Genomic DNA, 19,386 nt, shown 5'->3' with positions numbered 1-19,386 from the left:
ATTTTATTTTGGATTTATCTGTGTGTATGAAAAAATAGATTCTGATCTTCCATGACTAAATAAAAGATTGTTTATATTTAGATACAGATAGGTAGAAAAAACTACCTCTGTATCTATTCTTTACTTTGTGAAGGGGCCTGTTTTTAACAACAAATTTGGGCAATGCATTAACAGAAATAAGACCTACGAAAGTAAGTATTTATATTTGATTTATTCACATAAAGGACAATTCATGATCTACTTTTCTAACTAGTAAGCAGTCCTGACAGCTATCTACCTCTGAAAAGCCAGATGGTTTTATTTTTTCCCTCAATTTATCAAGCTTTTCTAATGATACATGCCTACCTTCTATCCCCAAAACATATCTATTTTGTTTGTTTATAAAAATAAAGTCCTTTAAGTTGAACTAAAGAGATAATATAGAATAAGGTTAAAAGTGTGATTGTAATCACAGCTCAGTCTGCTCATAGCTATAAGACTTTGGTTTAGTTACTTAATATTTCTAAGCCTTAGATTCCCTATCTCTAAAATGGGAATATTAACTTTCTCTATATCATAAAGTTGTGGAGATTAAGTAAGATGATTTAAGTAAAAGTCTTTTCTCAAGGCCTATCAGACAATACAAAAATAATTAAAATTAGTTGTGATGCTGATGCAGATGGTGCTGTAAGGAGTGGATTAGGAAAGAATGATGTAAAGATTCTTATAAATTATTATGTCAATAAAAAATGTGAAATACGGCAGAAAAAACCTGGCAAATAGAGGGCAACATGCCAGATGTCCATTTACATCACTGTAACATCTAAAGTTATCTAAGCTATAATAAGATAAATGAAATATACAGAATTTAAGGTTACACTCAACCCGCCCATGTTAAACATGAGTTTTCATTACCTATGCAGTCCAAAATCCAACCTACAGTTCCATCTCCACCGCAGGCCAACACTCTGAAGTCAGCAACATCACGGAAAAAGTTTAACCTGAAAAATAAGTATGTTATGGCATATGATTGATATTTTGAAATTAGGAATCTCAGTTATGTAGTCTTAACATTATGAAATAAATTTTATTGTGAAAACTATAAAATAGCTCAATGATTTTATTGAAAAATATTACTTTATTATATAGAATATAATTCTAAAATAAAAGAATTTACTTACATCTTAAGTTAAATGTATTTTGAAATTATATTTGTAGATTCCACAACAGACATATTAATTTTTCCTCATCTACTCTAAGGTAAAAAAAAATAATAACTTAAAATAATTTTAAATAAAAGCTTCTCCCAGATGTGATCTACAATTCACATAATTCAGAATGGTAGCCCCCACATTATTTCATTTAATAGTTTTTGTCAACAAAAATTCCCTTTGGAATAATTATAAAAATGTGACTATATGTCAATAAATACATGAAGTCTGAAAATTTTCAACTTTTTTTCATTACTGGGAGATACTGACCCAGCTGTCGCTGGGGTTCTAGCCCACTGTTCCAGGGTTTTCTTTCAGTTTAGAATCTGGAAATGGGAACCAAGCTCCCCCCTTTTTTGACCCAGTCTACAGTATTTCCTAACTAGGAACACTCAAGCCTAACTGCTGGGTCATCTGTAATAAATCTCCACTGTCTGTGTTGCTACTGCCCACAGAGTCTTTATGAATGCAACCCACCCTGGGAAAAGTCACAAACGCAGGTAGTGCAGACAGTTATACAATCACATATGACAGTTTTCTTGCAATAAAAGAATTCAAACATAACAGGAATATGGGTATTGTGCCTCCTCACCACTCCCTACCTTGACATAACTGCTGGTAATAATATAAAAGGCAATCGTCCAAGTCATTTCTATACATTTATACATATAAATGCACAAATAAACATCTTTATTACACACACATTTTTAACATGAATAGTATTGTTCTATAAATACTGTTCATTTACTTTGGTGCATGTGTGTGGTTATTTTTTACCTAAAAACATGTCAAAGACATCTTCTGTGTCAACACATATACTGTAACATCTTGATTTTTAATATGTGGACAGATTATATAGGATATACACATTATGATTAAATAAATCATATCTCTTCATGGAGTTTTAAACTATTTCCAATGTTTCTCTATTATAAAAAATGTAGTGAAGTTAACATTTTTGGAGTATATTAATGTAGAGATGAGCATCACTTTTTGAAGGCTAATTTTCTAGAAGAGAAATGTTCTACTAACCATCTTATACCTCTCTAAGTGGCTCCCACTGAAGAATATGTAGTGTCTATTTCCTTGTATGCCCCAAAATGCTAAATGTAAACAATTTTATGATATTTATGAACAATGAAGGCAAAACACCATTTTTTATGACACCCTCCTCTTTAATAGTGAGCATATTTTCATAAGTTCTTGGAAACACCTCATATATTAAAAAAGATATGTTGCACCTAAATCAGCCTCATTTAAAAATATATTTTATCAAAATAATCCAAACAATGCATAAAAATAAAAGAAAGTATGAAAACAATGAGAATCCCATCATCTAATAATAGTCATGAATATTTAGATGATACTTTCATGAATTCTCATATTATGTTGTGAATATTTACCCTTTGTTATATATATTGCAAATATTCTCTCTAATCTATTACCAGCTTGTTTGCTTATATGATGTATAATTTAAAAACAGTATACCAATTTTCCACCCAGGAGAGCAAGAACATTTTCAGCTTCTTACATAAACCACTATGCTCTTTCCCTATAACACTCCCTTCCTCATTCCCAAAGTTAAGAACTATTCTGAATGTTCAGTTATCATGTGCATTCCATAAATAATATATCACTTGGTTTTTGTTTTTCGTTGTTTTTTTTCCTTTTTCAACTTAATATTGTTATTACGATTCATTCATATAGAAGCTCAAGTTCTTTCCATGTTTAGGTAAAGTTCTTTTATTTCTGTTGCTGAATGTTATATAATTTTTAAGTGAATATGTCTCTATTCATCCTTATTAATAGTCATTTATATTGGTTAATTTTTGCTCTTATAAGAAGTATTATATCTTTGAACCTATTTCCTAGTACTCATGGGCAATGGCTACATTTGGAATAGGGAATATTAACATGAAAATTTACAAGACAATGTCAAATTTTTGCCAGAGGTTGTACCTACGCATATATCCACCAGCAATGCATGAAAGATTCTACTGATGCCATCCTTTCTAACACCTAGTATCATCACATTTTAATTTCATGTTTTTTCTCTTCTGTGAAATGCTTGCTTATATATTTGCAAATATATTCTACAAGTTGAAACGTTGTTCTCTTACTTTTATTAACATGTCTTTTATGAGCAATATTTTCATTCTAATGTATTAAAATGTATCAATCTTTTTATAAATGGCTCACACTTTAGTTTGTCTTGGGTAAGAAAAGCTTTCCTTATTTAGATGTCAGAAGAGGATTCTTTTAAAAATTTTTAGTTTTACTATTGACATATAAATGATTTTCTTTTGTGATGGTGTGAGGTAAGGATCCATTATATTTTACCCCCTCCTTCCTTTACTCTTTCCTTTCTCTCAGCTATTATGCACTTTTTTCTTTTCCGTTCTCCATATTTCCACTTAATGAAAAATTCACCTTTATACCAGGCAATCTCCAATATAAATCAAATTTCCATATACGGGCACATTTTCTTTTGGGCTAGGTATTCTGTTCTATTCATGAATTTGTCCATCCCTGCACCACTACAATACTCTACTAAAGCTTTATGGCAAGCCTTTAAAACTCATAGAACTTGTTTCACTCCTTTTCCTTATTCTGCAGAATAATCTTAGCTATTATTCCATCATTCTTTTCTATATACATTTCAATGTTAACATATTGTATTTCACAAAAATTAAAAAAAAAAAACATTGTAGTTCCGCTGGAATTACAGTTAACCTATATATCTATTTTAGGGGAAATAATAGTTGTATGATGTTAATTAAATTTTCCTATCCATTAATATGGGACCCTCAGTTTATATATTCTTTAATGTTCTTCAATAAGGTTTTAATTTTCTGCTTATAGGTCTTTCACATATTTTGTATGAATTATTCTTGTCTTCTATAATTTTTGTTTTGCTATTTTAAATGTTTTTAATATTAATATTATCTATTTGTATATGAAATTATACTTGACTTTTATGTATTGATTTTATGAACAGTCATATTACTTCTGCCTATATTTTGTAGATTTTTTCAGGTTTCTAGGCTTGATTTATATAACTGTTTAATAATATCATACTCTAATTATAACAATATTAGTAATCTCTAATCCTTATGACTCTTTTCTTTCCCTTGTCTTCTTGTGCTGGCCAGGAGCTCTAAAATATTGTCCAAAAGAAGTACACATAGAGAACATCCATATTTCCATCTTAAAGGGAATACTTCCAGCATTTTCCCATTTAGGATGATGTTTGTTATAGGATCTTTTCTTTCTTTCTTTCTCTTTCTCTCTCTCTCTCTCTTCTCTCTCTCCCCTGTTCCCCTGCCCCCTTCTTTCATTTGACATTTTTTTATTATGTTCATGATGTTCCCTTCCATTGATTTTATGGCAAGAACTTTTATCATGAATGTTATAAAATATTTTTCAGGAAATATTCAGATATTTATATGGTTGTTCTCATTTAATTGATTAGTGAAGGAATATATATTTATGTATGTATCTCTATTATTAACCAATTTTACAATCCTTTAATACACTCAAGATATTTTTATTAATTATGTATTAATTATGTATAATTATTAATTATGTATTAATTGGTCTAATACTAAGTTTTTTAAAGTTTTTGCATCGGTATCCATCAGCAAAATTGGCCTATAGTACCACCTTTGTCTAATTTTTTAAATCAAAATTATACTGCCTCACAAAGTACATTGCAGATTAACTTTGAAAGAATTTGTGTACTTTTGGAAGTTCCTTGAAAACTAGTAGCACTTGCCTATAAAACCATCTGATTTCTGGCAAGGGCATTGGGTGTGTGTGTGTGTGTGTGTGTGTGTGTGTGTGTAAAGGTTTTAAATAACTGCTTAAATTCCTACAATAATTATTGAGTAATTCGTGCTTCCTAATTCTTCCTAAATCAGACTTTGAAGGTTATATTTCTCTAGCAATTTATCCAATTCTTCTAAGTTAAACATATTGGCATCAGGACCTAAAAAGCTTTTCAAAAATGCCAATGGCTAAAAAATTTTACCACAGAGCTAATTGCTTCTGGTGAATGCCTAACCATCCATTTGACTCACCATTGTTCTTCTATTCCAAGATGTTGTTTCATCTGTTATTCATTCTTGTTTTCTTTAAAAATTGTCAGCATTGGTTCTTCAGCAGCTTCCTACCCCCAAACATAAACCCCATGTGACTGTCAGATCAGCTTACTCTCTATAAATTGATTGCTAAATGGGTTGAAAAGTTGACCTCTCTTTATCTCAACCTTTTAATCCATTCAATCCATGCAGTTTTCCCTAGAGATCCAGTCAGTCAGTCCTTCCTTCCTTCCTTCCTTCCTTCCTTGCTTGCTTCCTTCCTTCCTTCCTTGCTTCCTTCCTTCCTTCCTTCCTCACCAAATAATAGAGTCACCTTGGAAAGTTATTTAATCATTCTAAGCCTCAGTTTCCTTACATTTAAAATGAAATTAACACCGTCTGTTTCATTGTACTGTTTTCAGGAAGAAACAAAATAATGTATGAAAATTATATTATACTATACTTAGGATATGACTTATTTTATTATCTTTTCTCTTTGCTAAAAGTAGTCAGAGGGCCTATTCCCTATCCTGTCACCATTTCCTCCCAACACCAGTTTTCTGGAAGAATAATCTGAAAGAGAAATTTTATAACATGCATTGGACAGTGAGGAGCATTCTCCTACTGCCAATGTGAAACTATAGTCAGTGGACAACATGGAGCCCTATTTACAGCTCTGGAGGCAGTACAGAGGGAAACAGATCGTGGACAAGCTGGTTCAAGGTTGGGCAAGCGAAAAAATGCAGGACTGTACATGGGCATTGACTTTCACCAACTGAGGGTCAAGGACCAGCAGACATGAGGCTCTCAAATCATGTCATGCCTCCAATTGGGAAGAGTGAGGGAATGAGGTGTCTGTAACATGTCTCCTTGTGGAAACTTTAGAAAGTATACAATACTTATTCACCTATCAATTTCAAAGGTTTACATGGTTTATAACCATTTTGAAATGCAATAATCATGTATATCTTCTGAATTTATTTATGCTATAGATATAAAATGCTTTGAAATGAAAACAAAATGATTTATGAAGCAGTTTAATCTTGAATTTTCAATGTGGTCATTAAAAATTGGTTTCCCTAGAGATTTCTACTATTTATCCATGATAACTAAATTTGAAGAGAACCTATGTCAATGTACGTATTTAAAAACTATGTAAGATGCCTTCTTATCACATTTGCTCAACAGCAACTATAGCATTCCTTTGCAATGAATAGGTGATAAATGTGACACTTAATACCATTAAATTTGAAATAAATTCATCTAAGATTTCAGAAGCCTACTTTCTATTTTCAATAAATGTTAAGATCAAACTGATACAGAACAATTATAAAGATTTTATTTGTGGCTGACAAGCACACTTTCTAAAAAGTACACTAGGAAAGAATATCACTCTACTCATTTCTAATTTGGAAATGTGTCTTACCATCAGATCTCTTAAATGACAATTTGCAGATATTTCTTTTATTACAATCTCACATTTTATACCTCCAAAGGAAATAAATGATCTTGCCATTTATATATAACCTGTATGTACTGTATTGAACTCAGAATGAACATTAAAAATAGATGTGTGGAGATTAAAAAGCATACATATTATAGAGTACAAATTATAAAATGATATTCTTTGATACTTTTGAGAAGCCAGTGAGACTCATAAGTATTGCAGCATATCAATGCATAGTGAATGTTCATTCAATTATATGTATTCATATCCCTTTATATTAAAGAAGTACAATAGTGAAGGATCAAAGATAACTTTATTATATGCCACCAATATTCCTCTTCTTCTTTTTCCTTCTCCTTGTTCAGAAAAGTAGTTTACTTTAAGAATTTGCCTTCAGAGTTCTGCACTCTAATTTAAGCATTCCAAGTGAGATGCAAGCATACTTATATCTCATTATGCAACTCAATTAATATTCATAATGGTAGGTACACAATTACATATTATTCTTCAAGTTACAAAATTAAATATTTTTACAATTTCCTCACTACATTTTTCAGGTCTCATTATTTGAAATCATATGTATAATCTAAAAAGCCAATCCTTAATAACTTCCACCTTTCTTTATAATTCCTGACTTCATCTACGCATACCTTGATACAGTCTTATTATTACTACTGTAGCCACTTTGAAAAAATCCATCTATGAAAGTGTTTATAATTCCCAAAGTTTCATTCTCTATCTAATCTATAATGTAAATGGTTTCTTGTTTAATTTGTGTTATTCCATGGATCTTGATAATGTCAGCTTTAAAGTGATGCCTCATCAACTATAATGTGTCTCCCTCATCATTTCAGTTTAAAGCAAAATTAATTATTACAATGTCCTCCAAATACATATCTTATACAATTTATTTTCCCGGTAAATTATAGAGGAAGGTAAACTTGGAAATGTAGGTTGTTTCAACAAATTTGGTTAGTCGTTTGAGAATGTTATAATGGAAAGGCATTTAAACAGTTTTAGGGGAACATTCCATGTGGATAGGTGGGATAGTTACAAGAAAAAGTTTCAAGGTATTTGAGAAAAAGTATATTTCACAGTGAGTCATTAATTTAAACATTAATTTCATTATCTCTGAAAACCTGATAAACATCTTTTAATGTGTATATTTTAGAAGAGAATGAGAAAGGTAAAGAGAGATAAAGAGACACAGAGAAATGGCATAATAGAGAATGATAAACAGAAAATGAAAGAATATTTAATACTTGGGAAACTCTTAAGTCAACTCATTAAATATCTTTATTACTCTCCCTAGTGTAAAATGAATCAGAAAGGGAAAGTGTGTAACCAATATGCTTTGTGATGTGGTCCAAATACCTCTTCTGTTTTTGACTAGCCCACATAATTCTAGGAAATTGAATATGAAAAAGAATATTAATATTCTTTCAAGGTATTTTGGAAGTGAATAAAATAAAGTAATACTCAGCTATATAAAATAGTCATGACCTTGAATAGAAACCATTCATAATTCCTTAAGTAGAGAAAAATGCTTTTGTACATATCTCATGTTAAAATATAAATTTATTCAAGCATATGGAAATTAATCTCCTCTTAGGATATCTTTAAATAGATAAATAAAAATAAATTAGAATTTGTGGGCCATGTAACTGAAGACCATAAAACAACTTTTTTTTAAGTGTTATTTTTTTTAATACCAAACTTACCATTTCCACTGTGTCTTCTGCATTACAGAGAAGAGGAGGTTAATTGAACTCAATATTCACATACTGTATTTACTACTACAGATGTGGCATCAAGTTGTCATGCTCCATGTTTCTCTAATCCCTGAGAATGACTAATATATAAGCATCTATTACATGTACACTAATATATATGTTTTACATGTTTTGGAATGCAATTAAAATATTTAACTATAAATCAACTTATAATTATAGATAAAATTAGATTAGTGGTTATGTATGGCTTGTAGAAGAATGTTAATGGGTGTGAGAATCTTTCTTTTTGGAGTAAAGAAATTGTTTTAAAAATTTTTTGAGGTGATGAATGTACAACATTTGGTTACACAAAAAGACATTGATTATGCACTTTGGATAGATCATATGTTATATGAATATACCTCAATACAACTGCTTAATAAACAAATAAATAATTGTGCAAGAATAGCCAGAAATAAGAGCTATGTACAGCGAGGGAAACAGAGAGAGATTGAGAGGTGAGGAATTTTCTTGTTTATCTGTTTTATTAATATTATTACTGAAATAATGAAAATGCTCTAATTATGACTAAAGTGTTGAACATACAACTATGTGATTACACCAAATCCCGTTGATTTTACACTTCGGATGACTTGTTTGCTCTATTAATATGCATCAATAAAACTGATTTTAAAATATATTTATTTAAGTTTGTAAGGTCTATTTAAGTTTGTAAGGCCTATTAAATAAATGACTGACAGTTTTGAAGAGTAAGGCTGAATTGAAATAAGATAAAGTATTGTTAAATTCAACCAGAAATTGTGCACATACACACACACATTCAGTGCAAAGAAGTTGTAGTGGAAGAGTTTATACTTATTCTACTGCTGTCAGTGGGAAGACACAGAGGTATCATGTATAGGTGGCATAAAGATCAAGGTCTGGAATTAATACCTAAAATGTGGCAGCAGAAGTGATTAGGGTGCTCAGGTTTGTTTGGCAGATCTATTCAAATATATTCTGCTATCCTAATTTATTTATTATGAAGAGTTAAGATGATTCTTTATTCTGTATGCATCAGAGCATTACACTGAGTTCATTTCAGAATGTGAAAAAGTGGGTATTTTGAAAAGGAAAATAAAATTCGACTACCATAGAGAAAAAAATCACTTTAGGATTAGTTATAAAAAAAGTTATAAAAGCTTAAGAAAGAGAGATACACTTAATGGAAAATTCATGTATCTGGAAAATCAGCTTTATAAATAGCACGGCATCTGCATCCATTCACTAATCTCAGTTATATAGTTATTAACAGTGTGCTAGGAACAGGGTTAGATTCCAGTGATTCAAAGCAAGATGGAATCCTTGCCCTCAAGAATTTCACTTTTGTATCATGGCTCAGCCTTTGGCCATGCACATTTGGGTCACAACATTAGTAGAAAGGGATAATTGTTGATGGGAGTATTCCTGGGAGTCGTTTCTACACTAGAGGGACTAGCAGTGGTACCATATACAAAAATGTCTATGAATCACATTAATGTATCCTATGAAGTTCAACAGTATATTTCTGCCAACTCATCTCCCCTTACCCAGATCCCAAAATGCTCGTGACTACTCCAATGCTATCAATCAGGAGGGAAAATGTGATAGAAGAAAATTTAGACTGGAGACGGGTCTTAACTAATCACAGTTAAAAGAGCTCAGTTTTTGAAAATTAACAAAAGGATATAAGACCATAAGAACACTTTTCTAAGATCCATACCAGGGCCTTGAAAGATGTCTTGAAATTGAGGACGCTGAATTTTAAGCTTAATTAGCTTTTTTACTTGTTTGGAAAGAATTGGGAAAAGAGATTTTTTGTGTGTGGTTATCTTTCACATATAATAATTATATGTTAAAGGGAGAATTCTGTTCATTGAACATGTGTCTTACATATTAGTAGAAAAGATACCATGGAAGACGCCGGGACCTTCTTTGGTAGAGACCTACCAAACACACCCCATCATCATTACAGTTTATTATAAAGCACCCATTAAAAATACTACTTAAATTAAAAATACTAAAATTCCTGAGTAAATACCAAATTGGGCTGGATGCTAGAATACCAGGAATAAATCAGAACATTCCTGGATAAACCTAATTATTAAGGCCACAGTAATTATAAGACCCTATATTCTTGCCTCTTAGTACTTCTCTAATGAGCTACTACACTGCACTCTGCTCCAGCCATCCTGGCCTTCTTGACATTTCCCAAACATGCCAAATATTCCCTATCCTGATGCTTTTACTCTTACTCCTTCCTCTACCTTGAAAGCTCTTCTACGAGAGGACCACACGGCCTGCTCCCTCACCTCCTTCATGTCTATATTCAATTAGCTCTTCCTTGCCCATCCTATTTGATAGAATAACCACAGAAGCCGCACCATTAACACGTTCTCCTCGTCCACCTTCCCTGCTGACAAGAAATATAGTTTATTTATTAATTTGTGTCTTCCTTCACAAAATATGATGCCTTGTAGGCAGAAGAGGTTGTCTGTTTTATTCAAACTTTACCACCATTACTAAGATCTTTTCCTAGGATCTGTTAACTATTGAATACATATATGTTGACTTAATTTATTTTATTGTTGTTGACTACTATTTCACTTTTTACTTTGTTGTTGCATTATTTTCCTATTTGGTAGGACAACACTGTCCATTGTTATTTTTTTCTAATTAAATTATAGGACTAGGTTATTACTGTATCATTCTTAAGTGATTTTGAAATAATCATCTACCATGAGTTTTTTTACTTTTTCTTATTTGTAAGCCAATGTCATTTAACTGACATGGGCGGGGGATAAAGTTGTTTCTGGGCAAGCGTATATAATAGCAATTTGGGGGTATTAAAATAAAATTGTTTATGCTATTAATTAGAAAAATGGATTTAAAAATCAGGTTAAAGGACATATATATGTATTCATTATTTTCAACAGCCTATTTAAGAAAAATATTTCTAATTTTAGAATGTTAAGGGATTTGCATCAATGACACATGAATCTCTAGTTTAGCTGCCATTCAGCCAATTATTATTCCATTCTTGGTGAGATAAATAATAAAAGTTCAGATTTTCAATGTAATTAAAGCCATAATGCTTTTGATGACAGATGCATAAATGTGACTACAGAGCTGTTATACGCAAAATGGTGGAATTCTTGTGCAAGGCAGGAAAATTTTATGCAACTTTGTTAATTGTAGCAGCATGTTATATTTTTTGTTACTTTTATTAACCTGTAGATCTTTAATAAAGAAGTAAAAATGGATTTCAAAACGCTATCCCTCTAGTGATCAAGGCAGATACAGAATTATACTCATTCATTTAAATGGGGAGAGGGGCTTGAAAAATTGTCTGCATCATATTTTATAATTAATAATAAGGATTGAAGGAATAGTAGAGTGTCTCACTTTTATATCAGAAAAATCAAACTTTATTTTTCTAGAAAATTCCAGAAAGTGCTGGCTTGAATTTTGATGCACTTTTTCTTGCTCTTTGAGAATTCTGTTTGGCACTCTGACATAACAAGAGACATATGTAACTATATACACATATATGATGGCTATAAGCAATGATTAAAGAGGGATTTTATTAAAATAAAAAACTGTTGGAAATTTTGCTATATAAATGATATTTTAGGTCATCAAAATAATGAAATCTATGGAATCTGTTACGTATATTTTAAGTTATGCATTTATATTAATGGAAGCATATACTCTGAGACTTCGCCATGGAAATATGTATGATATTTGGAATATTTTAATCTGTAGGTTCATTGTTAAATTTTGTTCTAAAAAGTAAATAGTTTTTTTGCATTTAGTTTAGGTAGTTGAAACAAATATTTCTATCAATTACCTTTTGCACAAATAATTCAGTACATGTGATCATGCAGAACAATCTGGGAAGTAATTTACATAATTTAAAACTTTTGCATCTTATTTCAATTCAATAAATGCTTGTGTTTTTTTTTCCTTTCCTTAAAATTTCTAAAGAAGGTTAAGTGGCTAAACCAACAATACTTTCATGAAGCTTAGAGTCAGAAGAGAAGAAACAATGTCACAAGAAACTTGATATTAACTTTTCATAAGTCACAACATACGCACTTGATATAACAGTTAGAAATGTAAATAGTTAATTTGGTTTTGTGAAGGAATAAAGGTTTTATCACTTTATGGAAATGAAAGAGCAATGTATATTATATATTTCATCTTCCAACTAATTATTATCTATTTACAACTAATTTATATCTCTAAATGAGTCATTCAATTATATTACAATGTGTGCCTTCAGGAAGAAAGCACCTTTTATAACTCAGACTCTAGCTTTAGACATCTTTAAATAGAATAGTCAGGATCAGAATGAAAGAAGTAATATAAGAATAAATAATAGAAGCAAATAAATAACACCCATTTCTGTCTCAAAAACAATATAAAATGGAAAATATGCAGAATTTTGATACTTTAATGTATAAATCACTTTAGGGATTAGCATAACCTCTGTACATTAGAAAAGTTTCTGTGCTTATAAACCACGTGTTAGAAAAAGTAAAAAAAGAGAGAGAGAGAGAGAGGGAAAGATGGCATACAAAAAGAAGAAAATAATTTAGTATGGTAATAAGGAAAAATGGAGAAAAATAAAATACATAAAAAGAATGAATAACTGTAGGTTCAAGGTGGCAGACAAAATATTTAAAGATAAAATAAAACCTACTAGCATTAGAAAACTAGGAAACAAACCAGAAAGTAAACTGTATAAATCATGTGAAGTATTAAATTAGTAGCAACACAGAATAATTTACAAAACAATAAAATGAAAGGGTACAAGTGAGAAAGGACACTCTCCCAACAGATAGATCAAAGGCAACACAACTGTAAACAGAGATGCAAGGAGTTACAGCAGGTTTGCAAGTCAGCCATGGGATTAAGAGAAAGCCTATAGGATAGTCTGGCCAGGTTCCCTTTGCAGAGCAGCTCTTGGTAGAATTTGCCTGCAGAATAATAGTAGAACAGCTATCTAAATATATAAAAATATATAAAGTGCAGAACTGCCACTGGGGTCTCAGTGAGGATATTGGTATAAGAGAGAAAAAAGGTGTTCTCATAGTCATAAAAATGAAGTTTAATGTGATACCATTCAAATTGTTTTGTTTTTTTTTTATGTTGACAAACACATTGTGGAAAGTAAATGCCACTAAATTTTGAGAGAATAGTCAGAGAATTATGGTCATAAAAAATGGATCTAGCGTAAGAACCAACAAATAGATGAATGAAACAAAGTAAAGGGCATGGTACTGTAGGGTACTATATACATATTTTATATGATGAAGTACTTTACATTGGTGGTGGAACTAATGAAGAGCTTGTGTAGGGACAACTAGATATCAATCTGAGGGAAAATGTGTTCAAACATCTACCTCATTCTATATATATCAACATATCTTTAAGGAAAAACAAAATCTTTAAATATTAAAAGTCAAAAATTTGAAACAAATCTAAAAATATTAAAAGAAGACATACAAGAATATTTCTATAATTTCATTTGAGGAAATGCTTTCTACAAAATTTAAAATTTTATATAGAATTTAGAAATGGTTCAACATAGAATTGGTAGATAGGACCATATGAAAAATTTAAATATTATGTGAACAACAAGAATAACAAAAAATATGTATATATGTGGAAAGCAACTGGAAGAAAACATTTGCAACAAACAAAATGATGAGGTTAATATTTACACAAGGGATCTTAAAATAAACATAAAGAATACAAATGCATCAAATAGGAAAATGGGCAAACAAGAGAGCATGTGGTTTATTTAAGGAATACAAAAATTTGTATACATAAGAAAAGATGCTTCTCTGGAACATCTGTTGCTTCTGTCTTATTTGATTGTGGGAAACCATGTCACTGAATATAGTTTTCAAAGGTCCATCAGATAAGATAACCCACTGAATTGACCCAAACAATGGGGTAGGAATGTGATGAAATCTAGGCCAAAGATATATTTTCTCCCTGGAGGCTGAAACATTATCAGGGGGACACAAAGATAAAAATGGGTTGCTGATTCATCCAGGTGTGGCAATCTACAATGACAGTAGTAAAAAACACTGATAGTTGTCTAAGAATTGACAGTTTACTATTATAAATTTAACAAGAAAGTTATTGCCATTGAAGCTGTTTTTCAAATGAGCATATCAGTATGGCCTACAGCACCTGTTTTACAGGAATTGCTGCACTAAGTCTGTGGTTCTCAATGCTATCTGCACATAATCACATGGGAAACTTTTAAGAGACACAAATATCTGGGTCCAATCCTCAGATACTCTGATTCTGATTACAGAATCTTCCTCTCAACCCATGCCTATGAGCTCCTAGGGATTTCTCTATTCCTAATTTTTTAAGAAAGAAAAACTGTAGCCTAGTTTACCAATGCCTCTCCATGGTATATCAGGACGGCTGGAATTGTACTGCTATGGCAGTATATCCACACTTGGGAGCAGTTCTCAGAAAGAATGCTCTTTTATCAGTTGGCAGTATTTCAAACAATACAGATTGTTGTCTACTTGTTCTAGGTAGAGAGATGTCCCAAGTTTAGGAAAGATACCAATTCAACAGTAGTGGCTAATAATATTTATTGCGGTATCAAGGACTTGGGAGGAAAAAGAATGGAGAAATGTTGAAAAAAGGAAAAATTATGTAAGTGAATTTCTTAAAAAGGACCCATAGTGGAGACAATAAATGTCTCAAATCAATGTCGGTAATCGTTCTGTTTCAGTCATTTCCAGTGAATGTTTGATAGGCTCATGCCCATACTGACAGGACTGGAGGTTGTGAAAGAGATGATTATGGATTTGAATTCAACAAGAATGGTGGCTGCTGACTCTGGAGTGCTTAGTTCATCAGAGGAACCAATTAATGAACCCCTTGAAAGAAACAGTCAGCTACCTAGGGGAAGCCTAAATTCATTGGAATTTTCCATAATAGAACTAAAGGATAAATGGGATTTTTCCTCACTGAACTATGCACTTGTTTTAGTATTTGAATTGGTTTTTCCTTCCCAATATATCTTTGTCAATGAGCATAGCAATGGACTTACTGAATGCCTTATACACTGTGATGATTAATTTCACGTGTCAACTTGGCTAGGTTAAGATGTCCAATTGTTTGGTCAAATACTGGCCTAGTTGTCATTGTGGTGGTATTTCATAGGTGGGATTAGCAACTATAATTAGTTAGCTTGAAGTAAAGGAGATTACCCTCCATAACATGACTTGGCTTTATCTTAACATGAGATTGCAACAGCAAGAGTTGAGGATCAGAAGAATTTCTGCCTGAAGACTTCAACATTGACTTTTTCAGGTATTTCCAGTCTGCCAATTTCCAAACTAGAATTCACACTCAGGACTTCCAACATCAACATCACCTATACTGGAGATTCCAGCCTATGATCTGCCCTTTGAAGTTCATTCTTGGCAGTCCCCATGTAGCCAATTATTCATAATAAATCAAAATAAGAGCTACTACCTCTTGAGGGGTCCAAAGGGTTTATCATAGGGCAAGAAAAAGAACCATTTTGATTGAGACTGAACTTCCTTAGTTAACATCAAGACTTCACTTTTGCTTGACTTTATCTAGATTAGAAATCTCTGCATGTGGCTCACTTAGCCAATAATCTGGTTGGGAACCTCTAGATTCTGGAGTCTAGACTGAATGCCCTGAACTAAATTTCTGTGGAGAGCCTGCCTTCTACAATCAGGACATATAATTATCCTCCTTCATTTGCAATCCTCAGCTCACTGCTCAGCATTTGGAAACTGGCCCTGGAGAGTAACAGGGAGTAAACAGAAGAGATAAACATAATTCTGGGAGACTATACTAATTATCTATATTTTATTTATGTTTACTTAATGTAGGGCACAATGATGCAAATCTTCTTCTGAGTTTTGAAAAAATTTGGACAATTTTTATCCTTGGTTTCTATGAAGAGTCTACAAAATGACTAGAATGCTTTTAAAAATCATACTGACTTTTTTTTGTGAGAAGCTTGTGTAAGATTTATGGAGCTTCTCTTCACCTTGCCTGGCCTACTATTTACTCTCATGCTGATAGAAAGAAAAGAGATTGGTGGCTTAGCTAGGACAAAATAATGACAATTTTTTTTTCTGTGCATATTTGTGACATTCAAAGTATACAGCTTATGTTAAAAAAAAATCATTTCACTACATCTTAAATATTAGCAATGAAGAATAAGAGAGATTCATTTTATTTAAGAAGTAGTAAATGTAAAGATTATCTTATGATTTCTACTCTTTCTTCAGCTTTCTCTTTACTCTGTTGTAGGATTTTATTCTCTATTTAGCAAGTAAAAGAAAGGAATGTAGTTCATCAAACACGACATTTAATTTAATCATTGGGCCATTCTGTGTATGTGTGTTAATATTATTATTCCTTCATAATGTTTAGAAGGGAGGAAGGAAAATCTGCTTAAAACAGAGTATTAGCTATTTCAAATAAAAATATCTGCTTTGGTTTAGCTTATGCAGTTGCTATTCATATTTTTTCATATTGTCCTGATGGTTGCATTCAAATCCCACTAGTTCTAGCTATATCAGGCTGCTTATTTAATCAGGCAGTATTAAATGAGTTAGCAGTAATGACATTATCCTTGGACTTACCCTGGCATTGGTCCATTTCCAGCAAGACTGTATACTTGACGAGGATTTAACAGATACTGGAATTTTCTGTAAATTCTATAAAGGTAAGAATAGGAAGAAAGAAAACTAACATGTTAATAATAATTTTAAAATAAGTAACACCCCTTCAATTTATAAAAATATAGATTCTTGTAATTGAATACATTTGATAAATTTTTCATATTAATAGTAGAATCATGATGGCTCAATAGTAGCTTATGGTTCTTACAAAAGGGGCTTAGTAGCCATCATAAAGACAGTATAGCTTTTAAATTAGAAATATGGATGCCTGCATTCTGAATATGCATGTGCTTTAGCAGTCTCTGTTGCCTTTATGAGCATTATTTAGCTAACTTACTAGATTTCAAATAGATATTTTAAAAAAATATATAGCAGTATTAAATTGTTTAAATATCACCTCTCAATAGATCCTTAAGAAGTTTATATGTTATTGGACTGACCTAATAGAGATGAAAACTACCTATCCTCTGTGACTGTGTGCGTTTTACATATGTGTCTGAGTAAAGTGTATGGCCTTATCAGGCCGAGATATTCCATGTAAACAATCTTTATCAGTTAGCTCATAAAATTGCTAAAATGTCTCAACAGGAGTATATTTAATAATTCTTTTTTTTTCTGAAAGAAATCAGTCTTTGTATGACAAATGCAATACAAATATTTCCAAGTACACAGAGTCACACAGGGTTGAAATGCTTAGACAAAAAATTAAGAGTAAAGGAATATATATATATTTTTTAATTGTATACATACATGTGAAAATATTACTGTTAATTTAACTAACACACCCTTGTTATATTTACTGACAGAAAAGCTACAAATTCACTCTATAATAAATGCTTACACCACCCTACCCGAAAACCTGTGGTAACCATCACGTTCTGATCTTGATTAATTATATCACATAATGTCTCAGAAAAAGTCTTGGAGTCATTCCCAACACCTCTTTTTCCCTAACATGTGGATCTGATTAGTGAACAATTCTGTACCTTATGAAAAATGGCTATCAAACTTGGCCATCACTTAGTTTAGGTATTCAAGTTCTCTATTAGTCTATAAAATTCTTGTCTATCTTCTAGAAACAATAGGAATTATCATGGCATCATCAAGGCAATGATTTCTCCCTGAGGACTTTGGTGTTCTGGGCTTGGCTGCTGGTGATTCCTGGCTTCTCTGTCACATGGCAAGTCACATGTTTGTATACCAACTGGTCTCTTTTTCCTCTTAGGGTTCTGTTTCAGCTTCTTGCTTCCTGTGGCTTTCTCTCTCTCTCTCTGTTTGAATTTCATTCCACTTATAAAGGACTCCAGGAAAAGAATTAAGGCCCATCCTGACTGTACTAGGCCACACCTTAACTGAAGCAACCTTATCAATAGATCCTACTTACAATAGGTTCACACCCACAGGAATGGATTCAATTTAAGAATATATTATTCTGGGGACTCAAATTACCACACTCCACGCCCTGGACCCCCAAAACACATGGAAAACACATTCTTTTTACATGGAAAACACATTCATTCCATCCCAATATCCCAAAAGCCTTAAGTCATTTCAGAAACAGTGTTTACTACAAAGATGCGGCAAAATTGGTTATGGGTGTGGTTTGTCCTGGTGCCCAATTTCCCTCCATCTGTGGACCTGTGAAACCTAGAGAATAAGTCATCTGCTTCCAATGTTTAATGGAAGGAGAGGCAGAGGATAAAAAATTTCCATTCCCATAGGGAGAAATTGCAAGGAAAACAGGGATTATGGGTCCCCAAACAATTCAGAAACCCAGCAGAGCATAGTCCATTAGATTTCCAGATCCGAGAATCACCCATAGAACAAAGTTTCATCCCCCCGGACTGATGAAGCAGCAGCCCCACCCTTCCAAGTGCTTGTTCAGCAACTATGCCCGCCCCCCCCCCCCCAATCACTAGGGGGAAGTCCCCGCCCTCTCTAAGCAGGAGGATGATGACCAGACTCTCCACGAATACTGCAGCACTGACTTCACCCTTTCCAAACACTGTGGGGGTGGCCAGACTCTTCACAATCCCCAGCGCACAGGCTTTACCCCATCTTCAAGCGCTGGGATAATCTAAACATTTCCACACAAACGAGTGGCCTGCTCTCTTTACTCAAGGAGATCTCTTCCATCCACATCGCAGCTTTCACGGTTTTGCCCTTGCAAGTGATTTTTCCTTCAATTTGTCCCTTCTCTTTCCCTTTTAT

At 32.4% G+C, this 19,386-nt stretch overlaps 1 protein-coding gene across 11 annotated transcripts in view; it reads right to left on the bottom strand.

Annotated features, from left to right (window-relative positions):
* Positions 1-19,386, bottom strand: part of DGKB (diacylglycerol kinase beta) — a 723,907-nt gene that overhangs the window by 418,882 nt on the left and 285,639 nt on the right. For all 11 annotated transcript variants that reach the window (XM_058296926.1, XM_058296928.1, XM_071215137.1 and 8 more), the window contains 2 exons: positions 17,137-17,211; positions 895-980 (listed from right to left, as the gene is read on the bottom strand). In XM_058296926.1, the coding sequence (XP_058152909.1) occupies positions 895-980; positions 17,137-17,211 (161 nt within the window). The remainder of the gene's footprint in view (positions 1-894; positions 981-17,136; positions 17,212-19,386) is intronic.

This window comes from Dasypus novemcinctus, chromosome 5 (assembly GCF_030445035.2).
Source record: "Dasypus novemcinctus isolate mDasNov1 chromosome 5, mDasNov1.1.hap2, whole genome shotgun sequence".
Taxonomy (NCBI): domain Eukaryota; kingdom Metazoa; phylum Chordata; class Mammalia; order Cingulata; family Dasypodidae; genus Dasypus; species Dasypus novemcinctus.
Note: the sequence above shows the minus strand (reverse complement) of the source record. Positions and strands in the feature narration are given on the sequence as shown.